General features: G+C 39.5%; 1 protein-coding gene and 1 pseudogene across 1 annotated transcript in view; both read right to left on the bottom strand.

Moving 5' to 3' along the window:
- LYVE1 (lymphatic vessel endothelial hyaluronan receptor 1) overlaps window positions 1–12,368 on the bottom strand; it is a 24,090-nt gene extending 11,722 nt beyond the window's left edge. The window contains exons 1-3 of the mRNA XM_006885415.1: window positions 12,284–12,368; window positions 7,119–7,290; window positions 6,855–6,997 (exon numbers count right to left, since the gene is read on the bottom strand). Coding sequence (XP_006885477.1) covers window positions 6,855–6,997; window positions 7,119–7,290; window positions 12,284–12,368 — 400 coding nt within the window. The remainder of the gene's footprint in view (window positions 1–6,854; window positions 6,998–7,118; window positions 7,291–12,283) is intronic.
- Window positions 1,298–2,177, bottom strand: LOC102860064 (annotated as a pseudogene).
- Window positions 12,369–12,478: the final 110 nt, after the last annotated feature.

Here is a 12,478-nt window from a genome sequence, read left to right as displayed (position 1 = left end):
AATGGTGCAGCAATGAAGGAATGAAAACCCAAAATCCCTGTAAATGTTCATTAAAACTAATAAAATTTAATAATAATAAAAAAAAGAAAAAGACTAGAAGGCAGGAGTAAATGAAACCAAATATAGACTCATGACACCATTTCAAGAAACTCATAAATCTTGTTGCTATTGATTCAGAACCAAATAATAGCTGATCCTCCAGCAGGTTTTCAGAGACCGTAAACTGAATGAGGGGACATTGCCCATGTTTCTCCCATGAAGTAGCTGGCAGATTGGTGCTATCTGTGAGTCAGGAGTGCAAATGCCTACAGACTACACCTCCAAAGCTCCCTATCTCAAGAAATGAAATACTAAAATCAGACTTTTCAGTGTGCAAGAAAGTGTAAAGTTGGAGGGCAGGGCAGAGTGTGGGGTAAGGTATAGCAGGACAAGGATCCAGGTTTCCAATGCATAAGACAGAGAGGAAATAGTTGTTAAGCATTTTACTCTGAGTCAACCATAGTGCTTGATGTTATCTTATTATTTAACAATTTATCAAACCCCAGTGTATATAGAGGAAAACAGAAATTAAGTCATTTGCCTAAGGTCCCATACTTAGTAAAAAGCAGTACCATATCAAGCAGAACTAAGAATATCATATGCATTTTTTTACTTTTTTAAGCACAAAACTATACTTGTCCTTTTGTGATTGACTTATTTCATTTTGTATAATGTCCTCCAGATTTATCCATGTTATAAAAATGTTCTGATGAATCATTATAGTTGCATAGTATTTAATTTTTGTATAATAGCAAAATTTGTTTGTTCATTCATCTGTTGATGGTCTTCCCTGATATTTTAACTATATTTTCCATTCTTTTTTTTTTCAAGTACGATAGAAAGATTTTCTTTATTAATGACCCCAACCGTATTTCTTTAGATACAGGAGTTTGAAACTAAAATACTTAGGAGAAAACAAGTTAAGATTGCATTATACTACAACTCACTACCAGTAACATATTGCAAAACGAAACAGCTTGGAAAAAGAGGGGGGAAGGGAAGGGGAGTGAAGGAGGGAAGATAAAGAAAAGGAATTAAGTTGATCAAGTGGAATTATTCTTTTTCAGTTCTTGGGAAGTATGAAGTACTTGCAAGCACAGCTCATTTCTGCAGATTATTTCTCAAACGTGTTCAAAATGGAACCAAAACGGAGAATCCCTTAAGAACCTGAAGAGGTGCAACATTAAAAGCTACGATTATCAGGTAGCAAGTGTTTCAGCCTTCAGCTGCCAGGCGCTTCCTTCTCCTGTGTCCACAGTTAGAGGGATGAAAACGTCTTCCCCGTGATTGTTTTCATTTCTTTTTTGTCGGCATCTGGGCGTGCACGGTTTAGCACCTTGAGGAAGTCAGATGTTTTTGCCCTTATACGTGTATGAATATAGGCCTTAGGGCCCTTGATGTGATAGTGCAGGTAGTCCTGGAACGTGTGGATCAGGTTGATGGTATTGTCTCGGGCATTGGTGTTGGTGTGTCGAGGGAACAGCACGAAGGTGATATAGCCAATGTTGTCCCCCACAGCAGCATCCGTGTCCTTCAGTTCCAGAGGAGGTTCCCTGTGGCTGAAGAGGCCCTGTGGTGCTGTGTGGCTGGCTCTGCGTCCTTCTTTGAATTCCTGCATAAACACTTTTCCAATGACCACATCATCATCATCTTTGAACACTGCTGAAGACACCTGTGACTCTGTCCTTTTTAGACTCAACATCCCTGTAATGAATAACTGCCGTATTCTCTCCTTCCGTGCCTTCTTCTTGGAATTGGAAGTATTTCTCAAAGACAGAGGCAAAACAATTTCGTTTCAACATGCCAGCCTGATGCACAATGGAATCCTTGGAGGCTGGGAGATTTTCAAGGTCATACAGTAAAGAGACATTGTACCCTGCTTCTGGGTTTACAAAGAAACTTCCATGCACTCTCTTTAATAACTCATCAGCACCATGCGCCTGAAGTTCCTTGTAGAATTTCAAAGAAATAATGACCATCACTTTTATTTTGTCTCCATTAGGATTTGAAATATGATAGAGGACCCCATCAAAGTCTGCAAATGTTACTTCTACGGCTTCTGGTTTGCTTCCGGCGGCCACGTTCTCGAACCTGAGCGCGAGCGTCTCCTCGGTGATGCGGTTGTTCACCTCCAGCAGGATCAGGGCGGCGGCTGGCCCCCGAAGCCTGAACCCGCCTGCGGAGCCGCCGCCGCCTCACCGACAAGCCCGGCCCCCCTATATTTCCCATTCTTAGCATCTGCTAAATTCTTCTCTTAAAAAATGAACATTTCTACATCTCAGACTTTGGAAAAAAAAATCAAACATATTAACTATATACTATGTTTGGAACTAGAAATACAAAAACAAGGAACAAAGAAATTTTTTTTAGAAATGTAAAGAAAAATAAAGAAGATAAACCACTTGCTTTCAAGAGGATAGAAGTATTTTTATAAGGCTAGAAGATGATGACTGGCAAGCCACAGAGGAAATGGCATTTGGGCAGGATGTGGAAGGGTGATGCATTCATTCAAGAACTGTTTATTAAACATGCTGTGCCATACATTGTTCTAGGTATTAAGAATATGATATAAATCAGACAAATGCCTGCTTTCAAGAGGAGAAGAAAATGAAACAGGGCATGGATTAAGCCAGAGTAAGTGGAAGATGAGGCAGAGATACTGTGGATAGTGTGATAAGAGTAGGTTCCTTTGGGGAGGTGATGCTTAAACTGAGACCTGAAAAGTACCTAGCCATTTAAGATCTAGGGCAAAATAATTCTGAGTAAAGATAACAGAAAGTTCACAAGCCTGGAGAATAATGAGCTGTAGCATGTTTGAAGAATGAAAAAAAAAAAACAAAACCTACCACCAAACCAAACCCCAGCATAGCAGTCCATCTGGTTTGGAAGAGGAAACCACATGATCCAAGAATATAGAAGTGTAAGAGTGTTAGAAAAATGGCAAAGAAAAAAAAATTTAAAAAAAAATAAAAAAAAAGAAAAATGGCAAAGGACATACTGTGGCTGGAGGATATGATATTTATGTGGTTGCGAGGGGAAAAGATTGCAAATAAAAGACGAGACTGGAAGATTGAGAGCAAATTTCAAGATTTACGAATGTCATATGGAAACATTTGGAATTCATTCTATAAGGGGGAAAATCTTCAGCTGAAAATTTTGGCAGCAATGCGATATACACAATGTTAAAAAGGCCTCGTGGTTCACACAGTATTCTCATATGGGAAGTCAGCAAGCACTGTGGTGCAAAGGCATTATGAAATGGCCAGTGAAGGATGGCATGCAGAAGGGAAAAGTATGATCACATGAGGAGGGAGACTAGGGCCACTCTGATAACACACATTTTGGATTTCTAGGTTTCTCTCTTGAAAGAAATTCTCTATTTTCAAAGTTCACTCCACATTATAAAAAAATGATCAAAACTAAACCCAAAGTCCATTAATAAGGAACTGGTTGAATAAACAATAATAAAAACACCAAAAAGAAGAAAACTATGGAGTAACATGGAGTGTTAAGTGAAAAAAGCCATGTGCAGAACAGTGTATATGTCGTGCTGGCTTTAGATAAGGAACAAAGAAGAAGAAAAAAAGACTCCTCCTCCACTCCCACAAAACACATACTGCAAGAATTAACTGGGAATTAATGAAAATGGTGAGTAGGAACAGGGTAGGAAGGATGAACCTTGCTTTATCCCATGACATCATCGTAATCTCCGCCATGCTGGAGTCCTTGAGTTGCTGCAGTCCTTGTGTGGGACATCACTCTGGGAAAGATAGAGGGTCAGTGACAGAGATGAAGACCCTCAAGGAGATGCAGTGACACACTGACTAGGATGGTGTGGTGGGTCTATTCAAAATGGCTTTCCAAGGACACTGCCCTTGCCTTTCATCACATGGCTGGGTAAGAACATGCAAATACGGCATGTTAGTGTATTCATGAGGGGATTGACCAGTTTGCTTATCCCACCAGTTTTAACCTGAGCAACTACAGAAGCAGAAAATGGGAATCTCAGTACCAGCAAGGAAGAGGACAATAATGCAGCGCACTTCCTCTGGGGTCAGGAATGCCTGTGCCAGTCAACCAGTACTTAACAGCAACAACAACAGCAGCAGAGAACCAGAGACTGACATGAGACATAGCTGACCTTGGGACTGCTGCTGCACAGAGCCATAGCTAGAGAAGTTCACTCAAGCTTGCTAGAGGACTAGTGTTGTGGGAGAGAGGGAGATGCCATAATCAGCAGGACTAAGAGAGCTTCGTAACATTGGCCTAAAGTGCAAGGCTCAGACTGACCGGCCTGAAAGCATGCTGCACCCTGCCGCAACTGGCCTGACTGAGAAATTGTATCCTGTTGCCAATCTGAGTTATAACTTGTTAACTTCTCTAGTAAACCCCATAATCCTGAGTATGATTCTGTGAAGTCTCTGTAGCTATTGCAATGGATTTCAGACCCTGTTGGAAATTAGTGTGGGGGCTGTACATCTGACTTCATGGTGATCGGTTTTGTGCTGTGGCTGTTCTTGATGGGGATACTTCTTCCTTATAGAGTTAGCGAAGGTCAGATATAGTCATTCTTACACCGTTTTCACACTTTGTACAGAAGAATAGTCTTTAAAAAGTCATCATTTTGCAAGCCCTCATAAAATTCTAGCAAAGGCCATCAAGAGTTGCTTACATTAAAAAAAGCAAAGCACAATAAAGGATTTATCTTCAACATTGTAATTCTTATCTTAATCAATGTTAATATTATAAAACAAAATGTCTATGAGTGATTTAATAAATACAGTATGATTTGTAAATTTTCATGCAAAGTAAATTTGTAAGAAATAGAAAACTTTCAAATAATAAAAAAGATAGTTGCTTAAAGCATTAGGTAAAATTAATGGGTTGTGGGGGATCTGGATATTTGCACAGTGCCAAAATAGCACACTATAGACTTCATTGAAGGGAACAAGTAATCACTACTTTAATTAAATTGTCTAACCAGGAGCATCCGGACATTAATGTGCCTATGCTGGGATATGATTTGAAGTTATCTATCATCTATGAAATATTCTTTTTTCCCCCTGCATTCTGTCTCTATCTATACCTTTTATTTTTTTAAAAAATTTATTTTATGATTGTTATCTATAAAGTATTCTTAAAAAAATTGAACATGCATGAAGTCTTTAAACCTAACCTTCAGTACAGAGGAATTATGAATGGGAGTACAAATAAATGAAACTGTGAGGAAACAGGCAAATTCAGATCTTCTCCCTCTGGCTCCTTTCTGTTTAGTCCATAGGACACAGTATCATCATCATACTGGCAGGAGGACTAGAAGTTAGCAGGCCAGGCTATTTGACAGATATGTGCAGGCTATGAGGTAATAGCAGGTATGTGAGCCACCTATGTCCCTACCTAAAAGTAATATGCTACAAAAAAGCAGAGGAGAGAAGGGAAATGGTGCAAAATATGTTTGAAGAAACCCATGGTTCCAGAACTGGCTCTGCTACTGACTGGCTGTGGAACACTGGAAACACACACATACACACACACACACACACACACACACAGAGAGAGAGAGAGAGAGAGAGAGAGAGAGAGAGAGAGAGAGAGAGAGAGAGAGAGACTGTGTACACAGGTACATTCAGAGCTACAGTTCCATCTGTGAAGTGAGTGAATTGGACAAAGTGTCACTGAGGGACTTCTTATGTAAAAGGCCCCTGGTTCAGAGAACTACATAGAATCTCTGTTGCCTTTCTGGGGTGTTTTTATGCTAAAGTTGGCTGGTATACACTTATCGTTGATCTTAAGAGAACACTTCTGAAATCTATCCTGTATATATGAGTTTCAGAAGAGCACTTTTATGAGAATGTGTGAACAGTAATAAATCACACAAAGATTCATCTAGCAAGCTGAGAGCAAGTGAAAATTTAGAAAAACAGAAGCTTTCTAGAAAATAATTTACACAAAGCACTTGGACTAAGCCATTCAAGATCTGCAAGTCAGGTGAAAGGGGCAACTTCATGGCCTCAGGACAATCCCTTCTATTCTCTAGACTTCAATTTCTCCCTCTACAAAATGGGAATTAGATCTTATTCTTTAGAAAGTTTAGCATAGCATCTGAATTTACTCTAATGTGAGGAAAGTATAGCCTCAGAGTTAGACCTGAATTTGAAATTTTAGAGGAATGAGACCTTAGCCAAATAATATTCAAATTCCCACTAAAATTCTTTATGCACCAAATGGAATACTAAAGCTTACCTCGCAGTGAAGTTGTTGGGATTCAGTGAAATGGCACTATAAATTCCCTTACACATTGGTTTGCCCATACGGATGCACTAACACTATACGTTTGTTTGTTTCTTTCCTTTCTTCCTGTTTATTTTATAGGATGTGTGGGTGAAGAATGGGAGATGTTGAGATCGAGCCTTCCACGATGTCAATCTTTCCTATGTTGTCAATCAGATTTTACTTAATTCTGTCACTTTTATCCTAGTTTAGTAGCTTACTGGGTGATGCAAATAGTTTGCACTTGACCATCAACCAAAATGTTGATCATTTGGACCTGCTGAGCACCATCCAGAAGAAAGGCCTGATGATGCGCTTCAATTAAAAGATTATGGCTACGAAAACTCTAGATCATTAACACCTAGAGTTGCTAGGAACCATGGGATTAGCTCAACAGCAACAGGTTCTAGCTCAGTGAGGAAGGCAGTTAGTGGAAGATCACATGAGCATCATCATATGTGCTTCTGTTGCCGGTCAGCATAACTGGAGACAGGTCACAGAGCTAGAGGTACCCAGAGAAGATACTTCAAATAGATCTGACTCACCAGATGAGTTGTAACAATAGGCCTTGAACTTTTGATGAACTAAAACTTTCCAAGCCACGACACCAATCCCGTTCTTCCCACACTTGGGGTTTGGGAGAATCCGAGGGATGACCACTGAGGTCCCATCTTCAACCCATCCATAGCTGTAACAGAATGCACATTAGTTGAGTGGATACATGATTAGAAGTTACATCTTTTTTTGCTGAACAAGAACCCAGAGCCAGGAGAGTTTCAGCCTTGTCATCAGAGCAAGCCATTTCTCACCTGCAAGTCTCAAAGCCAAACTTCTGTGCTGTTGCAACCTTGTCTTTGCTGGCCAGAGTTAGTCCCAGTAGCCTGCATGCTTCCTCAGCTTCTGAGAAATTAAATTGTTCTTTTGCCTTTTTGTTCACAAGTGTGATCCCCATAATTCTGCATGGTCCCGAGGTGGAAAGCTCTGCAAAGAAATCATAGGTCCTCAATGTCCTTATCCCTACCTATTGGTTCTCCTAGCAGAGCACTGATGTCCTGATGCATCAGAGAGGTCTGCATGACTAGGACTGGAAATCATGGGGTACAGAGTGATCATTTCCCAGGATAGCCTGCTGGTTTAGATTACTGCTGATACAAACTGAGTATCTCACCAGTCAGGGGACTGCATTAAGGAGTGCTTTTTATCCCAGAGGAGTTCTGGCTATCTGTTCTTTGGATGAATGTAGGTGATGCAGTTGCTAGAATCCTTTCTGTAGTCTGTAAAATGAAGAACCTGAAACTTTAAGATAGAGTTCAGTGCTCTGTTAGGTAGAATAATTAATAGCACTTCAAAATTATTAGGAGAGTTCTGGTGGCTTAGTGGTTAGGAATTGGGCTGCCAACCCAAAGGCATGTGGATCTACTCCACCAGCTGCTCCATGAAAGAAAGAGAGAAAATCTCCAGTGCAACTTACAGCCTCTAAAAACCTGCTGGAGGGTGAGCTACGAGTCAGTCACAACTCAACGGCACATAACAAAAACAACAACCAAACTAATTTGAGTTGGTGTTAGTTGCCACCAAGTCGATACTAACTCATGGTGACCATGGAGTTTTCAAGGGTCTGAACTTTTGGAAAGAGATCTCTAGGACTGTTTGCCAAAATTGAACACAATCATTTGAGTCTCCTACATACTCCTAGTGTGAGAAAGTTTCACCATTATTTTTGAGATGGGAAAATGTTGCACATGCTATCAAAGGATGATGCTCTCTCAGTTCCAGGTCTTCTCAGACCACTGGAGTGCAGGCTTACTCAGAAGTTCCAGGAGGAACGGGGCAGTAAATCTTGTACTCCCTTTGATCAGTGGCAGAGAAAGAAAAGTTCCATTAGTAGAGTTTTACAGTCACATTTAGACTAGTATCTAGGCTATATTGATAGCTGGCTCTGTGCCCTTGTGTAATTACTACATTTCTTTGTGCCTTAGCTTCTTAATCTATAAAATGGAAAAAAATAACTGTATACATCATAGTGAGAATTACATTAGTTTATTCTAATAAAAATGTTTAGCAAAATGCCTGTCACATAATAGGTGCTCAGTAAATCACAGGCAGCATCATTATGTGATCATCAAAGCATATTTGATTTAGTCTCCCAATGATTTATCTTGCTGAGGAATGTAGGCAGTTGAACAGTTAAGATGTGAAAAGTGTGTTTACACAATAGATAACTTGGAGTTCAAGAACTGATTGGACAGTTCTCTTGGCTCATTCTTTCTGGTTCTGGATTATATAGAATTATATGAAGCTACCGTGTTTCATTGCACTCAGGTGCATTATTTCTACTGACTTTCATTCAGGAAAGTCCATGAAAAAGCATTTCCATCTAAGTAATTTTACTGTCAACCTAAAGGTGCAACCTCTTTGGTGGTTTGAATCCACCAGCCATACCATGGGAGGAAGATCTCTTCACATGTGATTTACAGCCTCCTGAAAATCCATGAGAAGGGGATGCATAAATAGGTTCTGACTCCATGGCATAAAAGTGAGTAAAATGCTTATATACTACAATGTGCATTAGGTGACCAAGAAAATGCTTTGACCATTTTCTAGCTTACTGTTTAAAGGAAGCTTCTTCCTGTAAACAAAGGAAGAGTAATTAATAACCCTCCATAGAAGCATGTTGTCCCTGGAGCAGGAAGTTCAGGAAAGGAATAGAAATCTGAAGGAGATAGTATTTCAGGATGGCCATGTTTGCACTTTACTTTTATCAGAAGAGACCAGAGTCAATGTCTCAATGTTAATGTGTGTTACTTGGGTGACTATATGCACAAATACTAATATCTGTAACAATGCTGATGTTGATACTAATATCAATACCAACACTGATCTTCTGATGCTTCTACATGACAGTCAAGGCATCTTTTAATATAAAATTGAGGGTCCAGGAGATCAGGTAGTTTTCCTAAATCCATAAAAATTCTTGGTGGCAAATTAGAGTTACAAATTTAGTTATGGGCTTGACAGATTCTAAACCCCCAGTTTTTAGCTACGCCACTGTTTCATCTCCTACCATGCTGTGAGGAGGCAGCTCTGGTGTTCTGGTCCATAGTTCTGCTAACCCAAAAGTGGCATCTCTCTGGCGGTTGGAATCCAGCACTGCTCTGTGGGCGAACGATGTGCAATCTCCTTTGAGATGTACAGCCTCTGAAAAGCCAGCTGAAGGGCCAGCTCTGAGTGGGCTCCACCTCCACCGGCAGTGAGTTTTAGGATTTTTTTGTTTGGATTCGAGTGCTGGGGGAGGGAGTTCTGGTGGTATAGGCCATAGGGTGTTACACTGCTAACCAAATCCACCAGTTGGTCTTTGGGAGAAAGAAAGATGAACAGTCTCCTCTGTTTGCAATTTACAGTTTTGGAAGCCTGGTTAGGATCATGAAGAACCAGAACAACTCAGGAACAGTGAATGAAAGTTCTGTGGGGAGAAGATAAATACACCCATCTAGAGACACAGACTACACAAAGGTATTTATAAAGAAATGGAAATTGTAGATTCTCCTAATACACCCGGAGTTTGGCAGTCAGCCAATACTAGCCATTTTTATGCTTTCATACTTAATGGGTGAAAGAATTGGAGTTCATAGATTATCTAATAACCTCGACAATAAGATTTCTTTAGAGACAGCTGTTCTTATGAATTGTCCAGTTGGAATCAACTCATTACGGACTCTTCAAGTTTCCAAAGGCTGTAAATAGCAAGGGAAGAGATTGCCCATTTTTCTCCAGTGGAGAAGCGGGTGGATTCAAACTGTGTGCCTTTGGGTTGGTAGTGCAACATCTTATCTGTGAGGCCACCAGAGCTCTCAAATGAAACAGCAGACTCGTAGAAATAATCTATGCTTTCACATGCAAGCTTTATTATTCTTTATTGCCTGCACAACATTGAGATAGTAACTTGGCTTTTATGAACTATCTTGATGAGAGGATTACGCAAATACATAAACACTTATGTAGACACTCAAATTACCACTGTGTCTGCATAACAGGCTCTTAGCAAGGTTACTTCTGATCTGTTATAGTTTGAATTGTGTACCCCCAAGTGTATGTTGTAAATCCTCACCTTTATGCCAGAGGCTAGAATTCCTTTTGGGTAAAGGCTGCATTTGTTCTGCTAATGAGGCATGATTAGTGTAGATTGTGTCTTGAGTCAGTATCTTTTAAGATATAAAAGAGATTATAAAAAAGAGATCAGAAGAGATATAGAATAAGAGAAATTCAAAGACACATGGAGATCTCCAGGGCCTCAAAAAGCAGAAGCTGGAGAGACAAGGACTTTCCTTCAGAGCAAACAGAGAAAGTCTTCTGCCAGAAATGGCATTGGAATTCAGATTATTAATCTCCTAAATTTGTGAGAAAATAAATTTCTACTTATTAAAGCCATCCACTTGTGTTAGTTGTTATAGAAACACTAGATAATTAAGACCCCTTCTCATCCTCATACCTGCACCTTGTAGTTCTGAATTCCTTTTAATAATTCACACAAAACATAGTGGCCCTGTGAGCAGATCTGAGCCTTGCTCTATTCTGCTCCATCCGCACCAGCGCTGATATGCTCATGTCTCTGTGTCAGTCCATCTGGTTGAGAGTCTTCTCTTTCTCTGACCCACCATCTTTACAAGCATGACGTTCTTCTAAGCACCGGCCTCTTCTAATAGAAATGCCCAAAAGTATGGAGACAAAGTTTCACCACTCTTGCCTGGAAGAAGCACTTTGGCTGCACTTCCTTTAAGATAGACTTGTTTGGGGAGCTCTGGTGGCCTAGTGGCAAGAAGCTGCCCTGCAATCCCAGAGTATGTGGTTCGAATCCATCAGATGCTTTACCAGAGAAGGAGGTGCCATTTCCTCCTGTACCAGTCAGATCCAATTTGACGGTACACGCACAGAGAAAATAATAACATTTAAAAAAAAATTAAAAAAAGATAGACTTGTTTGTTCTTTTGGCAGTTCATGGTATATATTCAGTATTCTTCCTCCATACTGCAATTCAGAGTAATTCTCAAAGGACAATTTCCAAAATAATTTAGGTAATGACAGCATTGTGAAAATAATGTACAGACTTCCCCAGGTGAATTTAAAAATTATTTGAATTTAATAATTTTTTTTAAATACCACTATCACTGCTTAAAAATAAAAAACAATATGTGATGCAATCCTGGACCTCAATTCTGTTCCCAAGATGTTTTATAACTTAAGGCATCTTCCAGCGTAGGAACACACAGTTTTCTTTTTAGAGTAATAGAATACTAATTTTCTCAGAGTTGTACTGAATGATTGTGGTCCTAATTTTTGTCTGTAGTGCAGAATGAGGTTTCCATTTAGGTATTTACAAAACCCAGAAATCTCTTTAAGTCATTCTTTTGGTGAGTTGTCTACTTATGGCTAATTTTCAAACCTGCATTTCCAAAGATTTTTTCCATTAATTTGGTACTTACTACATTTAAAAGATATTTCATCCACTCTATAGCAGAGGACAATAGAAATAAAAATGATTATACTAACACTTCAAAAATTATAAAATAGGACAATATGTAGTGAAAGTTACCTATTTTTTCCACAGGGCTTATTGGTAGCCTTAAAATATTCATAATCATGATAATAAAACACTTTTCAGATTACACAAGTTTTCTTCTATCATTTAAGCAGGTGGAATTTTTGTTTTGTTTTAAATTAGGTCTCTTCAGTGTTTCATTTTAAAATATTTCTTCTAGGGAAAAAATCCATAAATAAAAAGAAAGTGAAAATTATACCAAGATAAATGTAAGGCATTTTTTAGAGTTGAGAATATAGTAAAATGATTTGTCAGAGTGACACAACCAATTTGATTTTCTGTTAAAATTGAGGATCACCTACTCTCCGTAAGAGTTCAATTGACTTAAGATATAAGGTCTTGCCTTACCTTAGGGAAGAAATCTAGTAAGAAACCTACCTTCAATTCTGAGAGCGCCTTGGACCAGCAGCCTTGTGGTCCAGATGGAGGCAAAGAACAGCATCAGGTTGAAGCACTTGGTCATTGTGCCAACGCTTCAGGGCCAGGAAAGCACCTCAGATGGTCACTAGCAGTGGCAGAGGCAGACACTCAATCACCGGTACTGATGGAGACTTCTGGAAGTGTGTTGGAGTC

The sequence above is a fragment of the Elephantulus edwardii genome, unplaced genomic scaffold, assembly GCF_000299155.1.
Source record: "Elephantulus edwardii isolate Elephantulus edwardi_28Jun2011 unplaced genomic scaffold, EleEdw1.0 scaffold00044, whole genome shotgun sequence".
NCBI classification, from domain to species: domain Eukaryota; kingdom Metazoa; phylum Chordata; class Mammalia; order Macroscelidea; family Macroscelididae; genus Elephantulus; species Elephantulus edwardii.
The sequence above is the reverse complement of the archived record's forward strand: the minus strand, read 5'-3'. Positions and strand labels throughout refer to the sequence as shown.